Genomic DNA, 27,821 nt, shown 5'->3' with positions numbered 1-27,821 from the left:
GTACGTCTTCTGAATTCAGTCCCTGTAGCAATGCTAACAAGAAGTAAAGATGGAAGGAAAAGAGAAGAGTCTTGGGCTGGAAGTGTAGAAAAGCTGGATTTGGGGTTGGGAGCAGGACCATTGATGGACAGAAGGATATAAAATGAGATGGGCAGGCAGTAAAGGAGGAAAGCTAGAAAGAATCATGACAACTGGGTAAAGCTATAAGACAGACATCAAAGCAGACATGGAGAAAACAGGTTTTATGAGTAGAGAGATGTGGGGAGGATACTTGGAGGTTGCTGCAGCCGTATTCTTGTTATTGTGATTTTATTGCAATTTTGATTTATTAATATTATATGTACTTTATTCTTTATTGTATGCTGCTTTGTTAACTGCTTAGATTCAGCTGTTTTGAATTAGAACAGCATAAAATGTAATGAGCAAACCAACAGAAGGTGACTTGGTCTTTCATGCAGCATTCATGATTTTTTCTATGTATGAATTTAAAAAATGACAACAGCCTTGAGAGTCCTGCTAGATAAGAGGCTATCTAATTCAGTATTCTGCATTCAACAGTGGCCAGCCAGATGCCTTCTAATCCAGGTAAAGGATTTTAGAAGAGGATCTTGGCTTAAATCTTATTGTCTTGGGCTTCAGTCCCGAGTGATAAATATGGAATCTACCCTGAGTCGTAAAAATGAATGCCGAATTGCTGAGAATTTAACTCTTGACACTTTGCAGAATCTAAAAATTCCTTGTGAAACAAGATGATTCCCATACAAGATGATTTTGACTGCATAACAAGATAAAATATAAGCATGCAAAACACTCTGAAGTGATCTAGATGGTTTATAGATAAGAATTCATTAGCATCTTGCAGCAACCTTAATTACGACAAATTAATGACAGAGCATATCACTTAAACAAACAATAAGAATGGATTTTGTCAGAGACCCTAGGGAGCTACTCAATCTGATATATAGAGCAGAAGGATAATTGGTTGAGCTGGAATAAGATAGCATCCTATATATCCTATGTAAAATAGTGGCATATTTTCTTGATATTCTGTTTAGGAAAATATATAAACTTACCAGTAGAAAATCTATAGCTGATGATCTGAGATGTAATGTGGTATCAGCCAAAAGGTCAAAAACTGCAATACGAGCCATATCATCAATCACAACACTACGACAAAGAAAGCTGGAATAGGTTTTAAAAATAGTTAGTAACTAAGTCCTAATATTCTCTAATTCCAAAGAAGTTTTTTGCCTTTTTTCTGCCTTGAACTTCTCGTCTATAAAGCTATCACCAAATGCATGAGCTGCATATCATGTTTAAATTAAACGAAGCCCAGAGTGAATTGAAAAAAACCCACTGCTTTCAATCAATACATGAGTATTACAGATTTCAGTTCACCATTCAGTTTGTTCTTCTATGCCTATGAAATAGCTGGTATCTAAGGGTATCTAAGGGTATCTAAGGGTGGCTCAGTGGGTTAGGACGCTGAGCATGTCGATCAGAAGGTCGGCAGTTTGGCGGGTCGAATCCCGAGTGCCGCGTAACAGAGTGAGCGCCTGTTACTCGTCCCAGCTTCTGCTAACCTAGCAGTTCGAAAGCACGTAAAAATGCAAGTAGAAAAATAGGGACCACTACGGTGGGAAGGTAACAGCGTTCCGTGCGCCTTTGGCGTCTAGTCATGCCGGCCACATGACCACGGAGACATCCTCAGACAAGCGCTGGCTCTTCGGCTTTGAAACGGAGATGAGCACCGGCCCCTAGAGTCAGAAACGACTGGCACGCATGTGCGGGGGAACCTTTACCTTTACCTTAAGGGTATTCTACTAATGCAGGACTTTACAAAACATGACAAAAAAGTGCTAATACAAGATTGATTTGAACAGAGTCACAACCAGGGTGGACAGATTTTAGGACAGCATGGGATACAAGAGGATTCTAGTAACTAAATCCATGGTATAAAAAAGTGCTGCAGTTGTGCGTTCAAAACCTAATAAAAAAGATATGTTGAAGTTATGTATTTAATCCAGGAATATAGGATTAAAAAAAAACCCACATTGTGTTTTTATACAACTGCCCATAATTCCATTCCTGGTTTCATTTCCTAGTCTTCATGAGTGACTGACCATACAAAGAAATATTTAAGTTATTGCTATAGTTCAATAATAGAAATAGCAATCAAAATACCTTTTATTCCTCTGGAAATCATCCCCTTCAGCAGTATGCAAATGTAATAAATATTAATATCAAGAAGTAGAATCTGAAACATCTGCCCTTTCTTAGCTTAATATTTTTAAACTATTCATATATTCATTTCAGTGTAACAGAAACAATCTTAAGTTTTTACATATCACCCACACTTCAATTATACAAGGAAAAAAACCCTTAATTAACGGTATGTAACTATTTGCATGAGAAAGAAACTACAGCTGTTTTTTTTTTAAAGCAGAGGCAAAGAATTGAGCCTGAGAAACATACATGTTATTAAGAGTGCTATTTTTAATCGGGAAAAATAAAGGAGATAAAGAAAAGGAATGCATTGGAAACTAAGAATCCCAGGAAAGAAAGAAGAAAAGATAGGTATATTTAGATGATGAAAACCCAAAATATAAACTTATTACATTTTTCTCACCTATACTTGCAGCTGTATATATTAATTTTTGCCTCCATCACTTGCCCAAGACTCTCAGTCTTTATATTACCTACATACATTAGGTCATGATCTGTGACATACTCAAAGATGATTACATAGCGTCCAACTTGGGGAACCTTCAGTTTGATCTGTAGATTCACCTAAAGAAGATTCAAATCATGCTTGGATGTTATCAGAGTAATGGAAGGGTGGCTTCTTTCATACACTAAATAACAACCTAGGTTTTTAAAACAAAGGAGAGCAATATCAGGTCAAACAGATGGGTTTCCAGGCAGTTCCAGGTATTTTCTCACACTTTTTAAATTTAGCAAATACTACCTGAACCCTCAGATTAAACTGCAGCTAACAGGGAGGTAAACCTGTCAATGCTTTTTTGCGAGGAAAATGATAATTATTTTCTTCTGTTTTCTCCAGGGTTAATACTTTCCCTATACATTTAGCTTCCAACATGGTGTCCATGTCCTTGCAGATATCTCTACCCTACCTGTTTTATTTTAATTAGATTTTTAGTACTGTGCTGTAAAACAAAATTCTAGCATCCAGTGTCATCTTTATGCAGTATTTTAGAAGGCCTCTAGGGCTTACATAAGTCATAAAAACAAAGATGGTGGATGGCTGCATCCACTGGTTCACCAACCTGCCCAGAAAAAGAGAAGTGCTGGTAATGACCTATAAAGCTCTAAATGGCTTGGGTCCGGATTATCTAAGGGAATACCTGCTGCCGGCATCAACTTCCCATCGTCCTGTGCGCTCCCACAGGGAGGGCCTTCTTATTTTTATTTTTATTTTTATTTTAATTCTATTTATATCCCGCCCTTCTCCGAAGACTCAGGGCGGCTTACAAGCTTAGCAGTAGCCTTCATTCTATGTATATGCCTGCTTATTAGGGCTTTCACACACACACACCAAGCGGCATTATTACAAAGTCAGCTTAATTGCCCCCAACAATCTGGGTCCTCATTTTACCTACCTCGGAAGGATGGAAGGCTGAGTCAACCTTGAGCCTGGTGGGATGCGAACCTGCACTAATTGCAGGCAGCTGGTGTTACTTAAGAAGGCATCAGCCCACTGCTCCACCAAGGCTCTTAGGGTACCACCGGTTAAGGAATGCCGGTGGGTTATTCCCAGGGGAAGGGCGTTCTCTGTGGGTGCGCCGGCCCTTTGGAACCAAGTTCCCACGGAGCTTAGGACTGCCCCCGACCTTTGCTCATTTTGCAGGGACTTGAAAACCTGGTTTTTCGAGCTGTCTGGCCCAGACTGAGGGGTTTTAATTATTTAATTAATGGGGTTTTAGTCTAAATTCAGGGATTTAATTTAATCTTAGTTTTAATTGATTTTAATTTTGTATGTGATGTAATTTAATTTTTTAATTTTTCCCTGTAAACCACCCTGAGTCCTACGGGAATAGGGCGGTATATAAATTTAAATAATAAATAAATAAATAAATAAATAAATAAGTACAGTGGATGAGATATCCTGAAGTATAAATAAATAGAAGTAGAGCAACCATATCTGTCTGTCTTCTAATAAAAAGTATTTCATATTATTCACATCTACAATGGCAGTCATAAAATAAGCTCCTTGTTGGCCATAGCTTTGTGAGAGCTCCCACAATATACCCCCAAAATTTACAATGTGCACGTGGAATCCAGAAAGAATATGCATAAAACTAAAATGTATTAATCTGCCACATGCTTTGACAAATCTACAAGTTAACAAGGAAGCTATCAGAATTGTATATACAATTGTAATGTGTGGATTATCTTGGGAAATGAGAGGAAGAGATGTTGCCTAGGAAACAATCAGATAAGAGAAACAGGAGCCCCCAGTGGCTTAACAGTCAAGAAAAGAAACACAGGAAGGACCCACCCTAATTGATCAAGCAGTTATAAGTGGTGGTAGGAAGTTTATACTTTTAGACTCTCAAGATTCTGTTGATGTAGCCTTACAATAAAGTAGAATTAGTTCGCATCATTGTTTTCCCTGGCTGATTTACCTCAGAGAGGTAACAATTGCTCACCTTCCCTTAAGCATTCAGAGGAGAAAGATACAGATGCTACATTTTGTCATGCCCCATTTGGAGGGGGATGGTTATATAGCAATAGCAATAGCACTTTGACTTATATACCGCTTCACAGTGTTTTACAGCCCTCTCTAAGCAATTTACAGAGTCAACATATTGCCCCCAACAATCTGTGTTCCTCATTTTACTGACCTCGGAAGGATTGAAGGCTGAGTCAACTTTGAGCCAGTCAGAATTGAACTCCTGACAAGTGGGCAGTTAGCCTGCAATACTGCATTCTAACCACATGCACACATACTGTGGAGGAAGCAAGAACTGTCTTTACAGTATTTTTACACAATATATATCCTGTGTGGTGTTTTCTGTTACACAGACTGTCAAGAGATGCTATAGGCCAGGGCTTTTCAACCAGTGGTACAGGTACCACCTGCGGTACATTGGCACCTGGCAGGTGGTATGCAGCCATCCTAGAAAAGTGGTAGCAGGGGAGGGGAATTAGCTGAACTGGTGGCAGTACCGCACAAGCCTGAGCGAGAGACGGCTGGAGCTGCAGGGCTGTCAGGGCTCAGTGGAAGCGCCAGGATCAGCGCCAGGCTCCAGCTGGAGCTCGGCGCTGATCCTGGAGCTTCTGAGCCCAGAAGAAGCGCAGATCAGCTGAAATGTCACTAAGCAAGGACTACCTGTACTTCATCACTTTTTTCCTTTTTTTGTCATCAAGTTTTTGACACCTCGCTAGGCAACTGGTGGTACTCGGATGTTGCCATATCCTAAAAGTGGTACAATGGGTGAAAAGGTTGAAAAGTCCTGCTGTAGGCACTATGTAACCAATTTTGTCCTATAAGGATATCTTACCTGCTGACCACTAATATGAGACATCACTGGATGTTTGACTGTTGGCTGTTGGAAAGTTGTTTTTTGGTATTCTCCCCCATGCAAGAAATATGTTACTTCTGTACCAAAAACACAGCGATATTTATCTACTGGCAAGTATTCATACTGCAAACAACTTGAAAATAAAAAAGGAAAGTGTTTGTTTAATTGGATCATCAACATAAATTTTAGATAACCATAATAGAAGATCCAATAATGTCCCTGAGATACTAACTTAGCTGTTGGGATATATCCTGAATATGTGCAAGGCTGTACGACTGGAAATTGCAAGATGGATGCTTCATAGTAGTCACTCGGTAAGAGGACTAGGTAATCCTGAAGTGACAAAACAATACTAGCATAAGCATATTAATAGCCAATAATGTATTATATGAAAGTTTCAACAAAATTACCTAATAAACCAGCTTTCTCCAGCCTCTATATTCTCCAAAGATGTGAACTTCACTTTCCAGAATTCTCAGCAACAGAAATGTTGGCTGGGGAACTGGGAGTAAAAGTCCACACATCTTAGAATACTCAATTTAAGAAAGCTATAATATACATTTGCAAACAAGGTTCAGGCTAGAGTCCATTCAGGATTAACAATATAGTTCACATATCACATAACAGATATCAATTTATATGTAATCTACCCATATTGAAACACATTCCAAAATAATCCTATGTGCAATTGTGGTTCAAAAGCACAAGTCTGTGTTCACCATATCCATCAGATCCTACTGCTTTTACAGGGATGAATCTCAAGTATAAGTCAAATTCTAGTAACAGCACCTGAAGAGTGTGACTGACTCTTTCTATATACCAGTGTGAGATCCGATTTCCTGAATAGACATTTCCCTTTTAATTGTACTCCAGAAAAGAATTAGTTTACAAAAATATAAATATTACTGTGATAGAGCTTCTTCTTACCAGAAGGACACCCTCCACCATGATTTTAAACATCCAAGTTCCAGGTCCCAATAAAAATGAATCTGCAAAACCTTTTCCTGGAGCAGTTACAAAAGCTGGATCTCTGCTGAGTGGGAAGAAAATGTCTTTACTCTGATAAGTCCCTGATGGAAAACAAATCAAATTAATAATTTATTGAACATTATTCACCCAAAAATAACATTACTTAATTCAAATTAGACAGTCAACCAGTGAAGAGTACATTTCCATATACAGTATGATCTTCCAGCATGGACACCATTCTCTGGAGACTTTGCAGCCTGATTCTAATGAAATGAGCTTATATAAATAAAGTGTGATTTAGAAGAACAGAACAAACCTTGTGTCCATATTTCCTCCTGTATCCAGCTTTGAAGCTCACATTTTGCCTTATTAAAGCTGGAATTTGCTGTGATATCTGAACTAAGCACCTTTAGTTAATCTCTGCTTACAGATAAAATCTTGGTTTGTAAGCAAAGATTAAAATATAGTTTCCATATGAATGTTGTGTGAAGTAAGTTGGCTGTTGGGATACAAGTACCAGAGTTGGTCACATAAAATGAGGAAAACAATTTAGGCAAGAACATGGAGACCATTCTGAGGTAAATAAATTCAAATATATCTGCTGCTTATGGTACCTTCATTCAAACAAAAAGAACCCTAAATTTAGCCCTGAAGCTCATGAAAACCAAACTTTATCTACTTTATGGCAACCAACTTAAATTTTCTAGTGAATGAATGCTCAAAAAAGTTATCAGCAGTACAAGATGTTCATCAACTATAGTTGTCTCCTAATAACACTCACAACCCACAGCTTTAAAGATATATAATTCATCTAGTCTAATGTTTCATAAACAAGCTGGCTAGGGAATTCTAGGAGTTGAAATCCACACATCTTCAAGTTTTCAAATTGAGAAACACTCATCTAACCAAATCTCAGTACAGGTACCATTCACATTGCATTAACTTCTCAGACAAAGCACCCATATTTCAAGTTCTAATCCCTCTGTCAAAAAACATAGCTGGCTGCGTAGAGGCTGGAAATGGTAGCTTTTAAAGGCACATACGGTAATTAAAGCCAAAAGCAAGTGCCAAAATCACTTTTCCTAAAAGCACCTTAAGAAACATCTGTCAGCACTACACATCTAGTAATGGCAAGCACAGAGAAATATGGATTAATTATGAAGATCGTTAGCATGACATGCACATGTCGGCATCTTTTATGATACTAGAAAGGTACAGCAACTGAAAATTGTTTAATTTGCTGGGTTATAGGGCTTGTTTTCATAATCACTTGTTCAAACATAAACAAAGTTTTTTTTCAAGGAAGAGCACGACATCTGGGTAGCTTGGGGGGATTATACTTTTCTTTAGCTTGACCATGCTTATATTCCACAGTGATTAAAACAATTTATTCTGGATTTATGACCAGACAGGACATTTCTGCTACTATGTACTTATATGTCACATTTGCAGCCATAAATAAGGGCAGACAGATCACCCATAGCCTAGTGAAGATGCACAGAATCTGTCTTGAACTGAGTCAGGATGCCAGTTCAATATATTTGCCTGAAATTTTGTTTGAATTTGGTTATGTGAGCTTTCAAATGTCTTCAGTCAAATGAATCTGTGAGTTAAATCACTCAGAACCCCCACAACTATGATCACAGAAAACATTTAACTAATAACAGAATTATCCTAGTTTTTGTGATTACTTACTATGTTAAACTACGTAAATAGGCTGGAATAGTGTACTAAGTCAAATGCACACAGACAGACTTACAAAAGGACAATTACCACTAATGAAGCATACAATGGTACACAAAAGCAAGCAACTCATGGTTTATAAGAAAACCGATTTAGCATGTTGTACAAGCACAGCCTACATGTGAGGGGAAAAATACCTACAGTGTGCATGCAGGGGAAAAAATGCACGGCTGATAAAAGACCTATCTGAGGCCTGCCCAAAATGAAAGTTGGCAAGATCAAGCACCAAGTAAGAGACTACAAAATGCACAAAACTCACTGGATTATGTAAACAAGCCTTATTAAATACACCCTGAATTGCACTGAACGTCACTGCACATCATTCACTGAATTCTGTATCCGTCCTGCTTACCTACCTTTTAAGGTCCGGGACTGATAAGCTGTTATGTGGCCAGATACTATTGCAGTTCCAGGATTTATATATCTCAAGATAACATGAAATAAATAGGGTTTTGGTTTCTTCACACTCAAAGTTATCCTGACTTCATTCTGTAAAATGGAAGTTAATAAAACAAGAAAAAGATAGACAGCCGTAAAGTGCCAAAAGGCTAAGCCATGCAAGCAAAATATTCAATGTCTATCAGGGAGGGGAAAAAACCCTCTCCTTTCTCTCTTTCTATAAATAGATACAGACATGCAGCTGAATACATAGAGAAAGAAGCCTTTCCTGAAGTAAGGAAAAGAGAAGATGGGCAAACCTACCAAGAAATGTAATTGACTTACAAGTGTTATTAGGGTCAAAATGCTTTCCCTCAGCAACTGAGATCTTCCCTTTAGAATGTTTTGAAACCAAGCTGACATAGTGCAGTACTAGATGGAAGAGCTTAGAAGAAGCCACAGTGACAGGAACTACCACCTCTGGCTGGGAAAATAAGAAGCAAAGAAGAGGACAGGAAAGCAAATTACTTAATACTACCACCGAAAGACAGAAAACGTCTAGAAACATTAGAAAATGCAAACACTATGGGTAAACTTTACTGTAGGTCCAAAAAGAATAAAACATTTCACAATGAAATCCAATCAAGTATATAAACTGATATATTTAGAATAATGCCTTATTTGTCAATAGTCTGAGGCTCATCTCCAAGGCTCATCTACTTTCTTATCTTCATCTATCTGAGAGAAAGCCCCACTGAATTCAGCGTCTTCGTTTCTGGTATGATTGCCAAATGAATCCGCGAGGGACTGTAGTATCATGCACTGTTATCCAATTAACTTTGATATTAATTCAGTGAAATGTTGCATCCAACAATCAAATATTATATACTTTGTGTTATGGCCATTCTTTGACCAGTTTTATATTAGATATTTGAAAAGTAGGGTTTCAATATGTTAATATTTTGTTATAGCTCACTATCAAGAGAATCCAATTTAATGTTAACAATGCAAGGGATACAGTTGGGAAGAGTTCCATACATTACTCCTCTTATAATTATTTGAAGACAATCATTTCTTCAAAATTCTGTTCATAGTAATGCAACAATTTGGTTTGAGGTATATTACTTTCATTTTTCTCTCAGCAGTCTACCAAAATGTTAGTCCTACTCTCACTGTTCTTATTTTCAAATATGATGTTGACCAGTTCAATGGAAGCAGATGGGCTGTAATCTCATGTCTCATAAATCAATGTCACAGAAAATAGCCAAGAATAATTTCCAGCGTTGTCAACAAGCTGCCTTCAGTTTAACTATATATATAAATTACATTTTAATTGGTGTTTAGGAGACATGGATTTCTAACCAATCTCAATGCTAAATAAACAAACATCCTAAAAGGAATTTGATTAATTAATCAAAACCTAATTAATTTAATTTCTGAATATATTTCTCCTTTTTGGTAATTAGGCTGTACCAATTTTTTTCATAGAAAAATTCAGGTTTTGTAACACACAACCACTCTTAATGGGTTGAATTCTGTTAATTCCCAACACTGTTACTCAAAAAGAGGGATGTCAAATTTTTCTATATGGCTATAGAAGAACCATGTGATCTAAAAGTTTATATGAACCTTAAGCACATAATTGTCATGAAAATGTTATAGGTATATATGCTGTTCCAGGTTATCTTAGTTACTGCTGAGAAAATGAAATGGAATCATCACTTTGGTCTTTCTGCAGACTGTGTAATAAAGAGACCAAAGTTTATTGAAGGATGCTGTGTTTTCCATCTCCTCTTTCACCACCTAAAACAGTTTTTCCTAACTTTGTTCACTTCAAATGTGTTAGATTACAACTATCATCTTTCTTGTCTTAAGAATGAAAGGTGATGTGAGCCAATAAATCTAGACAGAGAGTAGGCAGATCTAAAGAAAGGGATTTAAGTCTGTGAAAACAATTTCAGCAGGATTAAAGAGATGGTGCTGTCAGACCAAGATGAATTCACACAACATATCTGGACCAAAGTAAAGTACATGCCTGTATTGAAGACATCTGTACATAACCTCTCCAACTAAAGCCAGGAAATTCTTGAGGATTATAACCAAACCGGATTCCTCTTCCATTAGGAGATATACCATCCTCAATTTCAAACTTCATGTGATGTAAATCAGGTAAGTAATAATTCTTTTCAGGCCTTTCATAAATGAGATAATAACAGTGTCTTGCTTTCTTTTTGAACATTAATGTGCTTTATAGTAACATAAAACTCTACTGGATCAAATATTTGTTTAGCATCCAGTTTTTGACATTATTGCATTTAAGATAATAACTTTCCTTCAGCTCACAGGATCCCTAGCAGAGTACACTGTCCCTTTGCATCAAGCTTTAATTTACTTAACATCAACAATATATTTTATCATTTATTCAAGTACCATTTTTCCTGCTTTGCCTCTAAAAATAACTTCAGATCCAAAATTCAAATCATGCTGTAACACATGGATACTTTAAGTATATTGTAGATTAATATAAAAATAGCAAAGAGAAATAGCACAGCCCTAATAAGCAAACTATCAGAATTAGCATTAATCCCAGACTTAAACAGAAAGGTAAAACTAAAAAGAAAGGAGCAAATGGGTAGCTTGTTGGGTAAGATTCACAACTGGAGTGTAGCCCCATGAAATCCATCCAGGAATGTAGTACAGGCTGCTTAAATATTGTAATTTTTTTATGTAACCACAGCTTATTTCATACTAAATTATCAATCATGAAGATTGCTTCTAGATATAAAATGCCTAATAATGCCTAACAAAAGACACTTTGTAGTTATTCTCTTTTTCTTTCCTTAAACCTTGTGGATTTGTTGCAGCATGAGGGGAACATAGTGATTTTTCTGCTTTGCATAACTGAGGAGGGATGTTACAAAACAAGTCTTCCCATTTTACTTACTCCATACAAGTTTTCCCAATTATGTGCTTTCTGCATTGGCAGTCACCTGACAGGTCATTGCAGACATGACTTATAGACCCTCCCACATCACATTTGCATCCTGCAAGTGAAAAATAGAATTAAATCAATTTTTGGTCAGAGAACAAATACAACACACTACTAGAAGTACTGTAGGCCTCTATGGAAAGAAAGATGAACAAAATGTTTTCCAATCACAGAATGAGAAGGAACGTTGAAGACCATCTCATTTACAAGGAATCTGGATCATACAGCACTTCCAGTAGAGGTTTGCCCATCTTTTCGTAAGGGCCATGACCAAAGAAGACACCATTATCTTCTAACTGGTTCTCATACTAAAGACTAAAATATTTTGCAAAACATTGAATATTTATTATATTGACTATCTATTTTAAAATATGTCTTATTTAAGCAAAATATTTATCAAAGGCTACAATTATAAATGAGTTTGATTGTATTATATTGTAGGCAAACTATGAATGGTAAGCTATGTTTGCTGCTTGTTCTATCTTGCCCTTGCCTCTCTTGAAATATCTATTCACTATCATAACTGAAGGCAGATGTAACCTCTGATCATCAACAAAGCTGTTATATAGCAATAATATACAAAAAACAATCTTTTCAGAAATTTATTATCCTGTATCAAATTTTGCTCTTAAAAAGCCATACTGTACCTTGACATCCAAAATAATTCTTGGTTTCCAGGCCATAATAACCAGCCTCACAAGTATCACAAGGACCTCCACAAACATTAGGTTTGCAGTAACATTCACCACCCAACTATAACAGGAGAGTTGGAAGGAAAAAAAACAAAGACAATTTCAACCTTTCCATTGATATCAACAGTAGCACAGAGGAAAACTTTGGACATTATGTGGCAAATGGGCATACCATCACAAACAGCATATTTGATTGGATTGCTTCCTTAGAAATGCACAAGTTTTAAGTCTTCCAAAATTTAGAAAACAGGGTCCAGGTAGTAGAACAGACTGATAACATTATCTTGTGATCTATCATATTTTAACTTTCAACTGCAGACACTCTTCTAAGGTGAAATATATCAGAAATTGTCCTGAGAAAATCAGAACATACGCTCACATTTCTATTAAGTTCATTCTTCACAAATTTCAGGAGTTACAATCTGAGAGTCTTCCACTAGTGATCCTTCCTAATGAATTATGGAGGAAGATCTTTTTCATTATTGATAAGAGTAAGAAACTATTTATGGAGTACTGAACTTGACAAATCATCTACAACTTGAAATGTAGTAACTTACATTATTTTTAACACAGGAGGTTGTTTTTAGTGTTCTCCAGAAATTGATAAAGAAATTAAAAAGCAGAGGCAAAAATAAAGTTGAGCAAAACATTAAACTGTATCACAAATTTTAAGACTGTCTGTGTCTATGGACAGACAGTGTTTAAAAGATGTTACAGAAGATCAACCTGCACTAACTGACAAGACTGAAAAAGAGTTAAAATTGATTTACAAATGACAGGCTACAAGAATGACATTAAATACAATATTAATACTGAACATGCAAAAAAAACTCTGCTAATGTCTTAATAATTAAAAAAGGATATACAAATAAGAAATCAAGACTATGACATGGATAATTTTCATAACTTGGGTTTACAAAAGAGGCTTGTTAAAGTTTTGAAGGATTTTGTGAGAAGGGACAAAGAAGAGATGAAAAGAAACATAATTCCAGTACACAAATTGAAGGAAGCAAAGATTAAGGTTGTTAAAAATAAAAGGAAGGAATATGACGTTGGTTTATTTTATCAAGGTTGTTAGAGATTAAACTTGATTTGGGTGACAATATTATATAATGGAGTAAAAGCACCTTTAAGGAGTTAAAACGGCCTAAGGGTGTGGCTGTAATTATTCCACATAAAAGAGAGTTAGATGTTACACGTAGTTGCTCTTGTATATGTGTTTGATGTTAGTGTTTGGATACCTCTTGTTCTCTTGTTTGCTAACTTGATATTTATTCTCTCAAGAATCAACTGCTTGCTACAGTGTATATTGTTTTGATATTGGTAAGCAGCTTTTGTATTTTGATACTATGTTTTTTATGGACTGACTTTTATGTGCATGATACTGGATTGATACTTGGACTATTTCTTACTGTGTTTCTTTTTGTTGTCTGAGTAAAAATAAGTTATAAAACTCATGTTAGTGCATTACTGTTTGCCTAAGAGTCCCAGTACAACTTCCACTGTGTATTACTAATACTCTGTTAAACAAACCATTTTTTCAACAACATATCCTAACAAAGGTTAAGATGAATATGTTGTTAAATCTGGTAACCTTAATGACTTTTGCTGATCATGACTGAACAACAAGACTTTAAGGATTTGTTTCCGGATAACAGATTGGCTATGGGAAGACAATTTGTTGTATTATAAGAGAAAGTAATAAGTCATTAAAATTGTTTATACTTGTTCTGATGAAGGGGGAAGTCATTTATTTATATATTTCCATTTTTTCTTCATTATAATCTTTTTTCTTTCTTTTTTTGAATTTCTATTTTTTTCTTTTTATTCTTTTTTAAAGTTTGTATTTATTTTCACTGTTGTAATTTTAATCTTTAATAAAAAATTATAAAATAAATTTGTATTTTTTATTTCATAAAAAGCTTCTGTAATTTTTTAATGTAAACAGAATGTAAATAAACTGTTAGTAAATAAAATGCTTTTACCTGCTGACATTCCCTAATTCCACTTAGTACTCCAGCTATATTACATTGGCAGTCTGCAAAAGGAAACAAAGCTAATGAGAAATTGATTATAATACTGTAGTTCACTAATCAAATGACAAATCCTGGACATTTTAGTTCTGGTGGTTTTGTACAACTGATAGACAGACTTGAGTTTCTTTACATAATACTAAAAAAAAAATACCGGCAATGATGCACCAGTACACAGCACCTTAGTTTTTCAGTTCTCAAAACCCTACTTTCAAGCACAATGTTAAAAATCATGCAGATAAGGAAGCAAGGATCTCAAAAGATTAGAACAGAACAAAAATATTTGAATTAAAATATTAAATTAAAATAGCATTTACTCTTTCAACAATTAACTTCAACCTGGTGGCAGTGGAGAAGTACAAAAAATAAACCTGAGATGTGCCCTGCAATTTCCATATTTACTGGGATTCTGAGAGATGCGATCAACTGGACCATAATCTCTCTCTCTTACTTGTTCTTGGTCATGCTAAATATCAACTCTTTTCTCTAATTAGTCTGCTGCAAACATTGTTTTCTTTTTCCTAATGAAACTTCTTTGTCCAGCATTGATCATCACATTAATTAATAATGTCAGTTCAGTACTAATTTCTATTTTGATTGATGCAAGCACATTACTGTATAGATGATGTAATTATTTGTGGGAGAAGAAATACAGTACACATCAATTTGCAAAATACATTAGAAAGCATTTTGCCTCATAAACAAAAAACAAAAACAAAAACTCCATGTTACACATTGAAAGCCCTCACAAACACTCCCGTCTTTGAGTAGCATGGAACCACAACTCTATTCCTTTCAAGGCTGATGAACACAAAATAATTTTGGAAAAACTGGAATGGTCTGAAAATAATAGGAGGAAAATAGACTTGATTTTCATTATATGAACAGTTACCTATACATCCATAAGGATTAGCACTAGCCAGGTTCCAATAAAGTGGCTTACAGTTGCTACAGGTTTTGCCTTCTACATTTTGTAGGCACTGGCAATAGCCCTAACAATGAAGAGGAAAAGAAATTTGTTATTTAAAAAAAACTAAGCACCATCCAGGCTAATGATCCAGATCAATACAGAAAACTGAAATAGGGAACAATTTTACAGGTGTAGAACTGATTTAACAAACAAGCTGTCAATTATATCCACAAGTGAACCTTAATTCATAACTCTTAGACTATACCGACTGTAATATTTGCAGGACTCGAAAGAAGAGCTGAAGACTTTACATCAAAAAGTGGAAAATCTTACAGCAGAGGCAATCTTAGAAATTATTTTTTAAAAATACCTTACTTAATATAGAACTCTTCTAACAAAGACAAAAGTTTTCCACATGGCACCAAAAACACTAGTGTGTGCCACAGAGTGTCACATGGGTCCTTGTCCTCTTCATCTTTTCATGTTTTATATAGAAAATAAACAAGATTGCAAAAGCAGCTCATTTATTTGTCTGGAGAAAAGCAAGAAGGGTAAAAAGAAGCACCCAAGGCTGATAAAGCTATGTTTTTATGTCACCCAAGGCAGCCATTCTGGGAATGGGCCAATATCCCACACAGCCATTTTGCCAAAAAATCCATAACATTTTTTTGACCATTCAGTGATTACTAGCTCAACAAAATTGAGATTCCTAGATATTTCTGAATGTTTAGCCTCTGTTTAAATACTTCTGATGAAAAAGCTTCAATATTTTACTTCCCACAATCAAGCAGCTCTTATGGTATAGGTAGACCTTGACTTACAACCACCAAATTTACAAAGGCACTGAAAAAAGTGGCTAATAATTGGTCTTCACACTTACAAATGTTGCAGCATCCCCATGATCACATGCTCAAAATTGAGGTGCTTGACAACCAATATGTATTTATGATGGCTGCAGCATCCCTGGATTATGTGATTGCCATTTGTGACCTTTTTGGCCAGCTTCCAACAAGCAAAGTCAATGGGCGAGCCAGATTTGCTTAAAACCATGATTCATTTAACAACTGCAGTGATTCACTTAACAAACCATGGCAAAAAAGTGGTAAACTTGGGCACAACTTACTTAACAACCGCTTCTTAGAAATGGAAATTCTAGCCCCAATTGTGATCATAGATCAAGGACTACCTATAACAACTTTTTCCTTAATGTTGAAATGAAATAAACTTCCTTACCATTTCCTTCCACTGGATCTACTAATTAATTCCTTGGGGGTGATCTAGACACCTCTAAATGAATTATATTCTCTCACACAGATTAAACTTCCCAACTTTTCTGACATATCTGACTTCTCTGTCTATTCTGTATATTCATCACTACTTTGATCAGGTTTTTTTTAACTGCTATCACTTCATGCCACTTATATAATACTCTGCCAATTATATAATATAATACTTACAGAAAAAGAATCTCTGGTTCCAGCAGGATCACATTCATTGATGACCCCTTTTTAACAATTTTAAAAAAAAGGTAGTATTATTCTCAAAATTTTACTTCTATCAATTTATACAGGAAGTTTAAGTTTAAAGAATTTGACCTTTCTCAACAGTGACTCACGGTTTATCTCCAGGGCAGATTTCCTTCAGAATATGAATAATCATTTATAATCAAAAAAGCATTTCTCTGTGGTGAGTCAGGGCTGGTCAAAAAGCCTACTCAATTCAAGATGCCAAGCATTTTATCAAAAGCAATCAACTTCTTTGCAAGGTATGTTGGGAGCTAAGCTAATGAAAATCTCCTGATCTCAGACAAATCCATACCAGTGCTGATTGTACAATGTTTCTATAAATGAAATTGTCCTTGTAATTCTTACCTTGGCAATGAGGAAAAGTTCTACTTGTTGAGATACATCTGTCACATTGCTGGCCTATGAAACCAGGTCGACATTCACATTGGCCTGTGGCTGGATCGCATGTGTCTTGGTAGGAGCCATACCGTGAACACTGACAAGCTGCAAAAATATCTGAATCTTAGAAAGAATGAAGGAGCCATGTGATGGGTGATATGCTGTGTCCCAATTCTGAGTCCTCATCTTTTGGTTTACAAATCCCATCTTTCCCAGTTGTTGGCATCTCTGTCTAAAGATTACATAATTCTAATTTCCCATCACCTAAAGGTCAGAATTTGGAAATCATTGCATTAAACCTTTTTCCAGCATGATTTTATACATGCTTTACAACTGCTGAAGCAAGCTATGACTTCTTCTTTGTGGAATAATGCATTCCACATTTCTCTTTTGGACACAGGTGTGTAACTTGGTAAGTTCATTTATTGTAATCCCTACCTACACAAGTAAGCTCTTGAAAGAAAGGAAAGCTCTAAATGCTGGGGTTGAGTTCAAAAGGAAAAAAGTCATGCAAATGTGATCAATATTAAGCTGCATTGCAGGGCTCTGGACTTCTCATTTATCCCAGATGAGAAATGAGACAGTTCAACAATGAAGGGCCATAACAAAGAAACTACACCTGCAAAGAATGACAAAGGAATATTTAATAGCTAAAAAGATTCATGTTCTAGACATAAAAAAAAATTATATGTGGAGGCAGGCAAGAATCAGACAGAATGATGATGGAAAGTGAGCAGGACCAGCTAAGATTCTCCTTTTTTCCTATTTGTTTATAATAACACTATACTAAGGTTATTTTCAGGGACGCGGTGGCTCAGTGGGTTAGGACGCTGAGCTTGTCGATTAGAAGGTCGGCAGTTTGGCGGGTCGAATCCCGAGTGCCGCGTAACAGAGTGAGCACCTGTTACTCGGCCCAGCTTCTGCCAACCTAGCAGTTCAAAAGCACATAAAATTGCAAGTAGAAAAATAGGGACCACTACGGTGGGAAAGTAACAGCGTTCCGTGCGCCTTTGGCGTCTAGTCATGCCGGCCACATGACCACGGAGACGTCCTCAGACAAGCGCTGGCTCTTTGGCTTTGAAACGGAGATGAGCACCGGCCCCTAGAGTCAGAAACGACTAGCATGCATGTGCGGGGGAACCTTTACCTTTACCTAAGGTTATGTTACGATTGTACTACAATTTAAGTATGCTTTCTGTACAAAATGGCAGGAAATTACCAACCATTTTTCAATGATCATTCAAACAGAGCTCAGCAAAGCAGTTGAACCAGAGAGGACTCTAGGGATCTCAGAAAAGTTTAGATCTATAACTACAATGCTTCTTCCTACAGGGTAGCCATTTTTGAATGAGACTAAATTTATCTAAAGGATTGAGGAAGCTGCATTAGACTTTAAACTCAGAAAACTAACAATACCTATTCGGAAAAACAAAAAAATTCCAAAAACCAGTAAGTCAGCTAAACTTTACTTGTAAATTGAAGTGTCTGAGTGAAAAGGCAGAAAATAAAGCTGATTGTTTACTCAGCACCTGGGGGTCTTAATAACCATGAATAACTGGCTGTATCTGGACCCAGCATAACTTGGATGGCAAAGACCATTGTCCTAAAGGCCATATGTGTTGTCCATAAATCCAACTACAGCATAGTTGCATTCTAGATGAGAAAAATAAATTAATTTACCATGGTATTCTGTTTAAATCTTTAATTTTCTTTTGTCTCTCCAAAGCAAATTTCAAAGAAATCAATGAAACCTACCGTAATTTATGTGGATGAGGGGATTGTTTCCTCCCCTGAAAATACATGCTGAATTTAAAAAAGGAGTAATATTTTTTCCTTATATTAATGTTTGTTTTTTAAAAAAGCAATTCTTATATATCTCTGTATGAAACAGGTACCAATATACTACACAAAAAGTTTCTTATGCCTTTTCCTCCCCCCAGGCCCCAGTATATTTAATACATGCAGGGTATTTTTTAACTAACTGGAAATTGGGAGACTTCCTGAAACATTCCTATATCTTTTTCTCTGGTGTATGTTAATTTAGAGACACTGCCTTCCATGTGGGAGACATCTAATATGCAGCACAGCAAACTGGTAACATCAGCATAGCAATTCTATCATCTCCAAGTTTTGATTTGGTGGACAGTTGATTCTGTGTGTAGGTAAAATTTAATTATCTTACCTTTTGATCTAAAAGCCTTTTTTAAAGCACAAATATTTCTGAGTATATAAATACATGTGCCCCAGTTTTAATTTTAAAAATCAATCTTTTAATTTTTAGAAAGTTGAGAACTCTCAATTAGAACAAAATTCAGTCCTCAATATATTATTATGACACCTCAGTGACTGTTTAACTTGTGTTCATTTTTAAACTCTATAACCTGCCTTTTCACCTGATGAACGCCTTTTATAAATGCTTAAAATATAAAAACAAATCATGACCTACTTCGACAGAAAGAGTAATAGAAATATACCCAATCGCACATCTGTCACAGAGAATACCCTGAAATCCAGTCTGGCATTGACAATGAACCTGTACCGCGATCACAAATATCATTATTGAACATCCCTGAGCCATAACATTGACAGGCTTTATTTAAAAGAAATGAATTAAAAATGTTAACAATAGCCCCAGATTTCAAGCACAACAGGAGTGAAAAAAAGTCTCCTAGTGATATTGCCCTGCAGTTAACTTTGGCATTTCCCAGAAGAATAGCAAAACTTACGCTGACAATGTGTTCCAAAATATCCTGGTCTGCAACGGCTGCCTAATACCGGAAGAGAGAAGAGCACGACAGTATAACAGCATTTGCCAAGAATATCTTGATTGAAGTTGCAAGGTTGGGAGAGGTTGATGCTGCCTAGACAAAGCTCTAAATAACTAAGGGAATTGCAGAGCAATAATCCAGGTGCAGAAACAGATGTCAAATAGCTTCTAGTTAAAGATTTCCTGTGCTAAGAAGCTTCCTATGCCAGAGGGCCCTGTGATGGATAAACTCTTAATCAGTAAAGGTTGACATCCTCTGCAGGTGTCTGCTGGTGTAGGTATACAGTACTTACATATGCATTTTTAAATATATGTCTGTATGATACTCTTTTAAAATTCACATGAAAAGTCCATTCTTCTCAGCTGCTCATTCTGGCTGAGACCACTCCTACCACTTGCCAAAATGAACTCAGTGAGAAGAATATAGAGAATTATATAGACTAGTTATCTGCTAGTCTCAGGCCAGAGTATTTGACATCACTTGCTCCCATGGTAGGTACAGCATTGTGATGGAATAACAGAGGTTCAACCTCTGGAAAGCATTGTATTCTATCATTCAGTTACAATATTGAGGGAAAACTAACACAAGAATGTGAGCTGGCCTTGCTGGATCAAGCTCCTGTCCCACCTAGCCCAGTAGTCTGTTCTCATAGTTGCCAACCAACTGCACAAGGAAACCCACTGGGGTCCCAACAAATAGCCTTCAGATACCAACAGACTGCCTTCAAGACTAATAGCCATTGATCTGCATGACTTCCATGAATTGGTCCAACCCTTTTTTGAAGTCAGCTAAACTTCAAAATAAGTAGGATTATTTATTTATTAAAACAATTTATACACCGCCCAACTCCCAATGACTATTGCAATATTGTCCAAACTTCACTGCCAACCAATAACTAAGGAAAGTCAAATCAACGTTGCCAAGCTGATTGGGAAACTGACTAATCTAGGTTATGAAAGGCTAGATGAACTTATCCATCTCTTGCTCAATACTCACTTTCTCTTACCTTGATTTATTCTTTCCTTCCAATAAGAATTTTCTCTCTCACAAAGTGAGAAAGAAAGAGGACTGGCTGTTGAAGGATACCCTGTAGTTTTTATGCATTCAGAAAATTTAGTAGGATAGAACTTCCTTCTTCTTATTTTTTTCTACCAAGCTAATATATTTCTAATTCTAATTGTCCCATTTTCTCTGTGTTTCAGCTCCAGCAATATCTCCATGTTAGCAAATACCTGCATCTTGATATTTATAGCAAGACTTTGAAACAATTATTCTTCTACTATAATTTTTAGTAACCACATTCTATAAGTGCTATAGTGGCACTAGTCTGAAAAACAATTATAGCATTGGAACATCAAACAGAGAAAGAAAAAAATTAGAAGTGAGGGGAGAGCAAATTCATCCAGACTGGAAGTGTGTTTAAAAATAGAGTTGCCTGATTTCCAATCTAGATAATTAATCTGTCACAGAGATTTGTAGAAGTTCAGCTTTAGCTCATATTTCAGAAAAGACTATTGCATGGCAATAAACGAAAATATTTACCTCCTTGACTTATTTAGAAGTATGACTTAGGAATGCTTAGAGGTAGCATTCTGATAAAAATGAGTATAAGAGAATCTGGAATAAAACAATGGATATTAATTTAGAGATTCATTGGACATGTTGTTATACTCACGGTAACAGAAAGGAAAACTGTGGTATCCATCAGCACACCGATCACAGGCTTCACCCTGATAGTTCAGCTTACAATAACAGTGACCTGATCCTTCTTCACAGCCATTGGAATGTTCAGGGCTACACCTGCAGGCTACAGAAAATGACATCATCAGAAGCTTTCTTCAAACACATTTATTTCCTGACGTTTACTAAGTTTACTATAATTATAATAACAGGAATTCCTATTGTATACCAAATTGCTACTTTGCTTTGGCAGCAGTAGATTTAATAATTATAATATTACTTTTTATCTTGAAATGCTGTGTGAAGCCTATCACATCAATATCCTTTTTAAGTACAAAAACCTAAGCAATTATTACTTCACAATGGAAATACATTTATTTTGTGTGAAATCCGCTACAACTACATTCTAGAAGGTTAATACAGTGATCTGAATCATTTATCTTGTATCAAACACAGTTCAATTTTATATTCACGCCCACTAGTTCCCATATTTTAAGGACTCTTGTAATGGAATTGTATGACCATACTGTCAATGGAGCCTGTGATACAATGTTTCCCTTTATTTTGGCATTTGCATTCTGCTTCCATGGCAGCTTACCAAAAACCGTTAAAATGAAGTAAAACATTGTTTAAATCATACAAGTGCTCACACAAAGAATGTGCAAAGCAGCAGAAACATAGCAGTAGACCTTTTTTAAAAAAACAAAACAAACCTCTCAATAAATAAGAAATGGTCTTTAGTTCCAAAAAGAACATGAGATTTGATACTATACAGGTGAACCTCACTGGACATTGCACTCTATAAACAAAATTGTGTATACACATTCACTGAAAATATTTTCCTTATGGATACTTCTCTAACTTTTAAAAATTGGAGGCATGTAGGGAAATATCTCTAAGATGTCTAAAAAAAAGACTCAAAACCAGGTCCTTAGCTGTTAAGTTCTTCAAAAGAACTTCACCTCCCCATGAAGTGCCTTTAAGAATAAAATGGCAGACCATTAAATAATATAACCTCACTTGCAGCACAAATGACCAGATTCAAATTATCCTACTTCAGATACTGTACATTGTGAGGCATGGGTATATAGCCTTATAGGAGATATATACAATATCAGACAGACTAAAACAGACAAAATGTATAATTGTCTAACAGGCTTGGCATTTGCCACCCTAACAGGGAACTTTTCCCATGTGATCTAAAATAAAAAGCATTATGCGTAGTATAAAACTTTACATGGTAAAATATATTAAATTATTTTTTCTTATTAAAATATATTGAGGGGAAGGGGCTAGTAAAAATAATAGAAAAATTGTCATACGTATACATCCATGCACTGCTGTGACTGGAATACCATATGGACGATAGTAACCCTTCAAACATTTCTCACAGTTTATACCAGCTGTGTTGTGCTATATGGGATAAAATAAAGGAGAAACTGGCGTAAGAGAAATACAATCAGAAGAAGAGATAAACAACTTAACTTTTGGCAACTTTTAACTTTGTTTTCAGAATTAAGAAAAAGGTTGATGTAGTAATACCGTGACTTGTGACTTCTGTCAGTGTATCAGGAATGCAGACTGAATCAGGAAATAGTAACTTTAGGTTCATCAGGGATTGGTAATATTTTCTGATGGTGAGTGCCATCACATGATTTTATATAATATCATAGAGCATCAAGTTTAAGGGAAAAGGCAAATAAAATTAAAAATGCTTACATTATCATGACATATCTGAATTTTCATATGAGATCTCATTAGATTTGGGGCATTTCTATTTTTAATTTTATTGCAGTATGATGATGAGGTTTTGTGGGTGCCACCTGATTGTATTATAGGTATTGCGCTGCCAACTTCCAAGGTTCAACTATTTATATGGTAAACAAGCAGAATTCCATCATGAAGTATCTCTTTGAGCAGTGTGGGTGTTGGTACTTCACAGATAACTGGAATTACCAAGATTAACCACTCAATATGCTCAACTGAAAGGACCATCAAGGAGTTGAAGGTGCAATTTTGTCTAACCAATTATAGCTTTTCCTAGCTCTTTCTAATATATGACTTATTTTTTGTGTTTGATTTTTGATTTGTTTGTTGGTGTGAATTTCTGACCTATTAATTCTTGTTTCTATTGTCTCTGTTGTTTTCTTAACACAAAATGGATTTATCCTGTGACTCAAACTTAATATACATGGCCACATTTCCAGCCTAGCATTGATAAAACATAAGCTTAAAAATATCAATTGTAATAAATTTAACCTTATATGGAAGATGAATTCAGTTCTAGGCACCCTATTTCAAAAGGAAATTAACAACTGTTCAAGCTCAGAGGAGGACAACCAAGATGGTTAGTAGTCTGGAAAACAAGCCCCATGAGGAACAGTTAAAGGATCTAGCCTAATGAAAGGACAACTGAAGAATTGTACTAGCATTCAAATATCTTAAGGACTGTCATACAGAAATGGGAGTAGACATATTTTCTATTGCCCAAAGGACAGGGCCAGAACCAGTGGGCTAAAACTTCAAGGAAGTAAGCTCAAACTAGGCATCAGGAGGAATTTTCTACCTGTTAAAACTGTTAACTGATGGAACAGACTCTATTTAATCTTCAAATTCAGACTGTATTGGAGCCTGCCCATTACATTCATATATCATAATGGTGGCAACATTTTACAACCTTTTTTGCAGTGGTCATTAAGTGAAAACTGAAGTCTTTAAGCAAACCAAAGGTTCATTATAGGCAGGTTTTGTTGAAAACTGAAAGTGTTGGATTTCAGCAATACCATCATAAAACATGATCACATGACCACAGGACAGTTGTAAATGCGGATGTGTTGCTGAGCGCTTGAGGTTCAGTCATGTGACTGCAGAGAGGGCCCAACCGCTATCTAAACCATGTAATCTTAGATATTGCCCTACTAAGGTAAAATAGTTCAATTCTATAGAATAGTCCTGCATATTTCGCAATCAAAATTGAACAAAGCTTTGAGCGACAGAAAATTACTCTCTTCTCTAGCTCAGAACAATTGAAGTTCAGCATGCTATTTGCAACGTTCATGTAGTTATCAATCTACAAAAGGTGTTACAGGGAGTTTACCTGACAGTCAATGCAGACTCCTCCCCCTTGATACTGTCCATGAAGATTTAAACTTTCTTTACGTCGTTCAATCTCATGATCATAATAGCAGTCAAGGGCGTGGCCATGACAGTTGCAGGCTGAGAAAGATGGTGGGTTAAAATTCTTTTTAACAAAAAAAAGAAAATGAGCAAGGGAACACTGATTTTTTTTTATTAAAAAAAATAGCATCACAAATTGCACACAGAACGTGTAGTGACTTTTTCACAATCAGCAGCAAGGCAGATAATATGTGCTCAGCTTGAAACAAGAAGCATTCCCACCTACCAACTTTAATTAAGTTTGCTTGATACAAGAGATAAAAAGGCCATTTAATTGCTCTACAAAACCGCAGGATCATAGTTCAAATCTAAAGAAATACAGAACTACTGTGGGATTCATATCTGTTTGTATTACTTACCATTTACATGATTATTATTATTATACAATGTAAACCTTGCAAATGTGACCTGTGTTTACATTAAAGCAACACTTGTCTTTCTGCATGACTTACGTTCACAGAGATTTGGGCTAGTGGCTGTTGCAGGCTGCCAGCTTTTTTGATTATACCCTGGACAGCAATGATCACAGGTTTCTCCACAAGTATTGTGCTGACATTCACATTGGTACCTGTAAGTATTAAGTAATTCTCAGTTAAATTTCCTTTGTTGCATTTTTCATGATTTTTGTTGTACTTTACAACTTTTTTTGCAGCGGTTGTACAATTTGAATGTGTATGTGTATTCTCTGTATACAATTCTGTATATAGAGTGCACTGTCCAATGAGGTTCACCTATACAGTATAAAATCTCATGTTCTTTTTGGAACTAAAGACTTTTCCTTACTTACCGAGACCTTTTAAAAAAATTCTCATTCTACTGCTGTAGAATTCTTTGTATGTGCACTTGTATGATTCATATTTTATTTCTTTATGAGATGCTTTTTAAAAATAATATAATTTATAGATTATGTCCTAAACCAGGTGTTTCTAAACTTGTCAACTTTAAGACTTGTGGACTTAGCATCCAGAATTCCCCAGTCAGCTATGCAGGCTGGGGAATTCTGGGAGCTGAAATCCACAAGTCTTAAAGTTGACAAGTTTGGAGAGCCCCGTCCTAATCCAATGAAAATACAAATTCAAATGTTAACATATTTGTTTATGAAATGTATATCCCACATTTGTATGTAAAAGTCCATACAGGAAACTAATAACTTTTTCAAACCAAACTCATTCTATCAAAGCCATGGGGATGGATGAATGAATAACCTTTAACATAATCTGAAATTTGGGGGCAAGGAGAATTCCCAAATCACCCCCCCACCCATCATTTTATGAACATAAACTAAAATCATTTGTAAGAACTGTTGTTTTGATTGCATTGTTGGTTACTTTACCTGTAGGAATCTGGGTCAGTTTTCGCAGCACACACATCAGCATGTCCATGACAAACACACTGTCCACCAATGCTGATGTCTTTTATACTGTAGTAGTACTAGATAACAGAAGAAATAAGATTTGTAGAAAAATAGCAGAAGCAATCTATTTTCAAAAAGTTAGACACTTTTATGGATGCAAACTGAATACTAATTATTTGTTATGAATTATAGATTTGGCCCAAGTATATTCTCCCAACATGTATTACTTAATGTAAATCATTAGAAGGAGACTGGGAGCAACTCCTGCATAAGAGCAAAAGCCTTTTAGTAACATTTGTTAATCAGAAGAGATGTTACCAGACTTCTGGTTTTTTTTTTTGCCTCTTGGCTATAATGGCTCTCCTACTACAATGCTAATAAATCATGCATTTGTTTTGTTTTCTACACTTTCTATATTTTAATGTTTTTTTCACAGATGAAAGAGACAACAAACAAGAAACAGTGGAAGGAAAGGAAGGGAATTGTATTAATACTGATAATAAACAGGTAAAGAGATAAAAAGCTGTACCTATGGGAAAGGAAAAAAAGACACATTACAGGCTTCCCCAGAGAAAAGTTGCAGCAATACAAGACTACAGGCATGAATGGAGGGCTGAAATATTTCAGCTCAGCTATGGGACTTATTTGGTGTCTTTAGGCAGTCAGCTACATTAGAGGTCCCTTATCTTTAAAATTAAGATAATGTTTGCCTATTTTAAAGGTACTAAAAAGGCTAATGAAGTCCACCTCATCCATGAGTGCAGACAGGACAGTTAACTTTAGGTTCATCTCCAATGCAAAATTAAGTGTGCAAGAACATTTCTTCAGAGCGCAATATTGGTATTCTGGAGCAGGCAGCTTCCCATTGGCACAAATTTCCATCTCATCCTATCTCTTCACTTCATCCCCTTCCTCAGCTTTTCACCAGCTTTGGTGCCACATGCACTGGATGGCTTCTTTGTCCCTTGCTGCAAAAACAACTCTATTGAGTTAAGGGCGATACCAGTTTCTATCCTGCCTTATTAGTCAGTTGGAAGGAATGATTTTGAGATTTTGGACAATAAACTGAATAAAGTAGGATTAAATATGGGCATTCTTTCAGCACTTGGGGAAAGTATTTGTCTATTTCTATTTACAGTAACTCCTGTTTTGGACACAATATGCCAAGACCTAGCACTATTGGGAATGCTCTAATGCTGAGAAAAGTGGGGGGTGGGGAAGAGAAGATGACTAGTAATAACAGTTACAGTTGTGATGGAAAACCTAAAATATCAGGTTGGGTATAAATCATCATGGAAGAAAATCTATCAGTGTGGTTGCTAAAAGTGAACAATAATTTGATGGCACATCAATCCTTAGAACAAGCTCTATTATATTACAGAGGCATAGTAGACAAAGGGGGAATATTTAAAAAAATCATTTTCCCTTCATTATTCTCTTAATGGTCAGTATAATGTCCTTCACTCTATTAATTCAAACACTTGGTCTTTCTTTAATATTATTTAACAAATTCTTTTCTGTTACTGTTTGTAGAGATGCCTTGAGCCAAATTAAAATCAAGGCTTCAAGCTTATAAAAATTCACATTGGGATAAATTTCCCTGAATCAAGTGGAACTTCTGAATAGATTAATAAAGAATGGCACTGAATTCCTATATGCTACAGTTTGAATCAGGCTC

At 35.9% G+C, this 27,821-nt stretch overlaps 1 protein-coding gene across 1 annotated transcript in view; it reads right to left on the bottom strand.

The window, feature by feature from the left end:
* LAMA3 (laminin subunit alpha 3) overlaps window positions 1–27,821 on the bottom strand; it is a gene marked incomplete at its 3' end in the record, with an annotated part of 133,459 nt that overhangs the window by 78,280 nt on the left and 27,358 nt on the right. Inside the window, exons 6-24 of the mRNA XM_083357591.1 lie at window positions 26,123–26,220; window positions 25,242–25,357; window positions 24,710–24,828; window positions 22,935–23,025; window positions 21,608–21,739; window positions 19,891–19,932; window positions 17,132–17,269; window positions 16,718–16,764; window positions 15,243–15,342; window positions 14,303–14,355; window positions 12,273–12,378; window positions 11,581–11,680; window positions 10,672–10,828; window positions 8,615–8,747; window positions 6,474–6,616; window positions 5,779–5,879; window positions 5,526–5,679; window positions 2,630–2,790; window positions 1,074–1,182 (exon numbers count right to left, since the gene is read on the bottom strand). Of these exons, the coding sequence (XP_083213717.1) occupies window positions 1,074–1,182; window positions 2,630–2,790; window positions 5,526–5,679; window positions 5,779–5,879; window positions 6,474–6,616; window positions 8,615–8,747; window positions 10,672–10,828; window positions 11,581–11,680; window positions 12,273–12,378; window positions 14,303–14,355; window positions 15,243–15,342; window positions 16,718–16,764; window positions 17,132–17,269; window positions 19,891–19,932; window positions 21,608–21,739; window positions 22,935–23,025; window positions 24,710–24,828; window positions 25,242–25,357; window positions 26,123–26,220 (2,100 nt within the window). The remainder of the gene's footprint in view (window positions 1–1,073; window positions 1,183–2,629; window positions 2,791–5,525; window positions 5,680–5,778; window positions 5,880–6,473; window positions 6,617–8,614; window positions 8,748–10,671; window positions 10,829–11,580; window positions 11,681–12,272; window positions 12,379–14,302; window positions 14,356–15,242; window positions 15,343–16,717; window positions 16,765–17,131; window positions 17,270–19,890; window positions 19,933–21,607; window positions 21,740–22,934; window positions 23,026–24,709; window positions 24,829–25,241; window positions 25,358–26,122; window positions 26,221–27,821) is intronic.

The sequence above is a fragment of the Vipera ursinii genome, assembly GCF_947247035.1.
Source record: "Vipera ursinii genome assembly, chromosome: 3".
Lineage (NCBI taxonomy): Eukaryota > Metazoa > Chordata > Lepidosauria > Squamata > Viperidae > Vipera > Vipera ursinii.
This window is presented reverse-complemented; position numbering and strand designations above follow the sequence as displayed.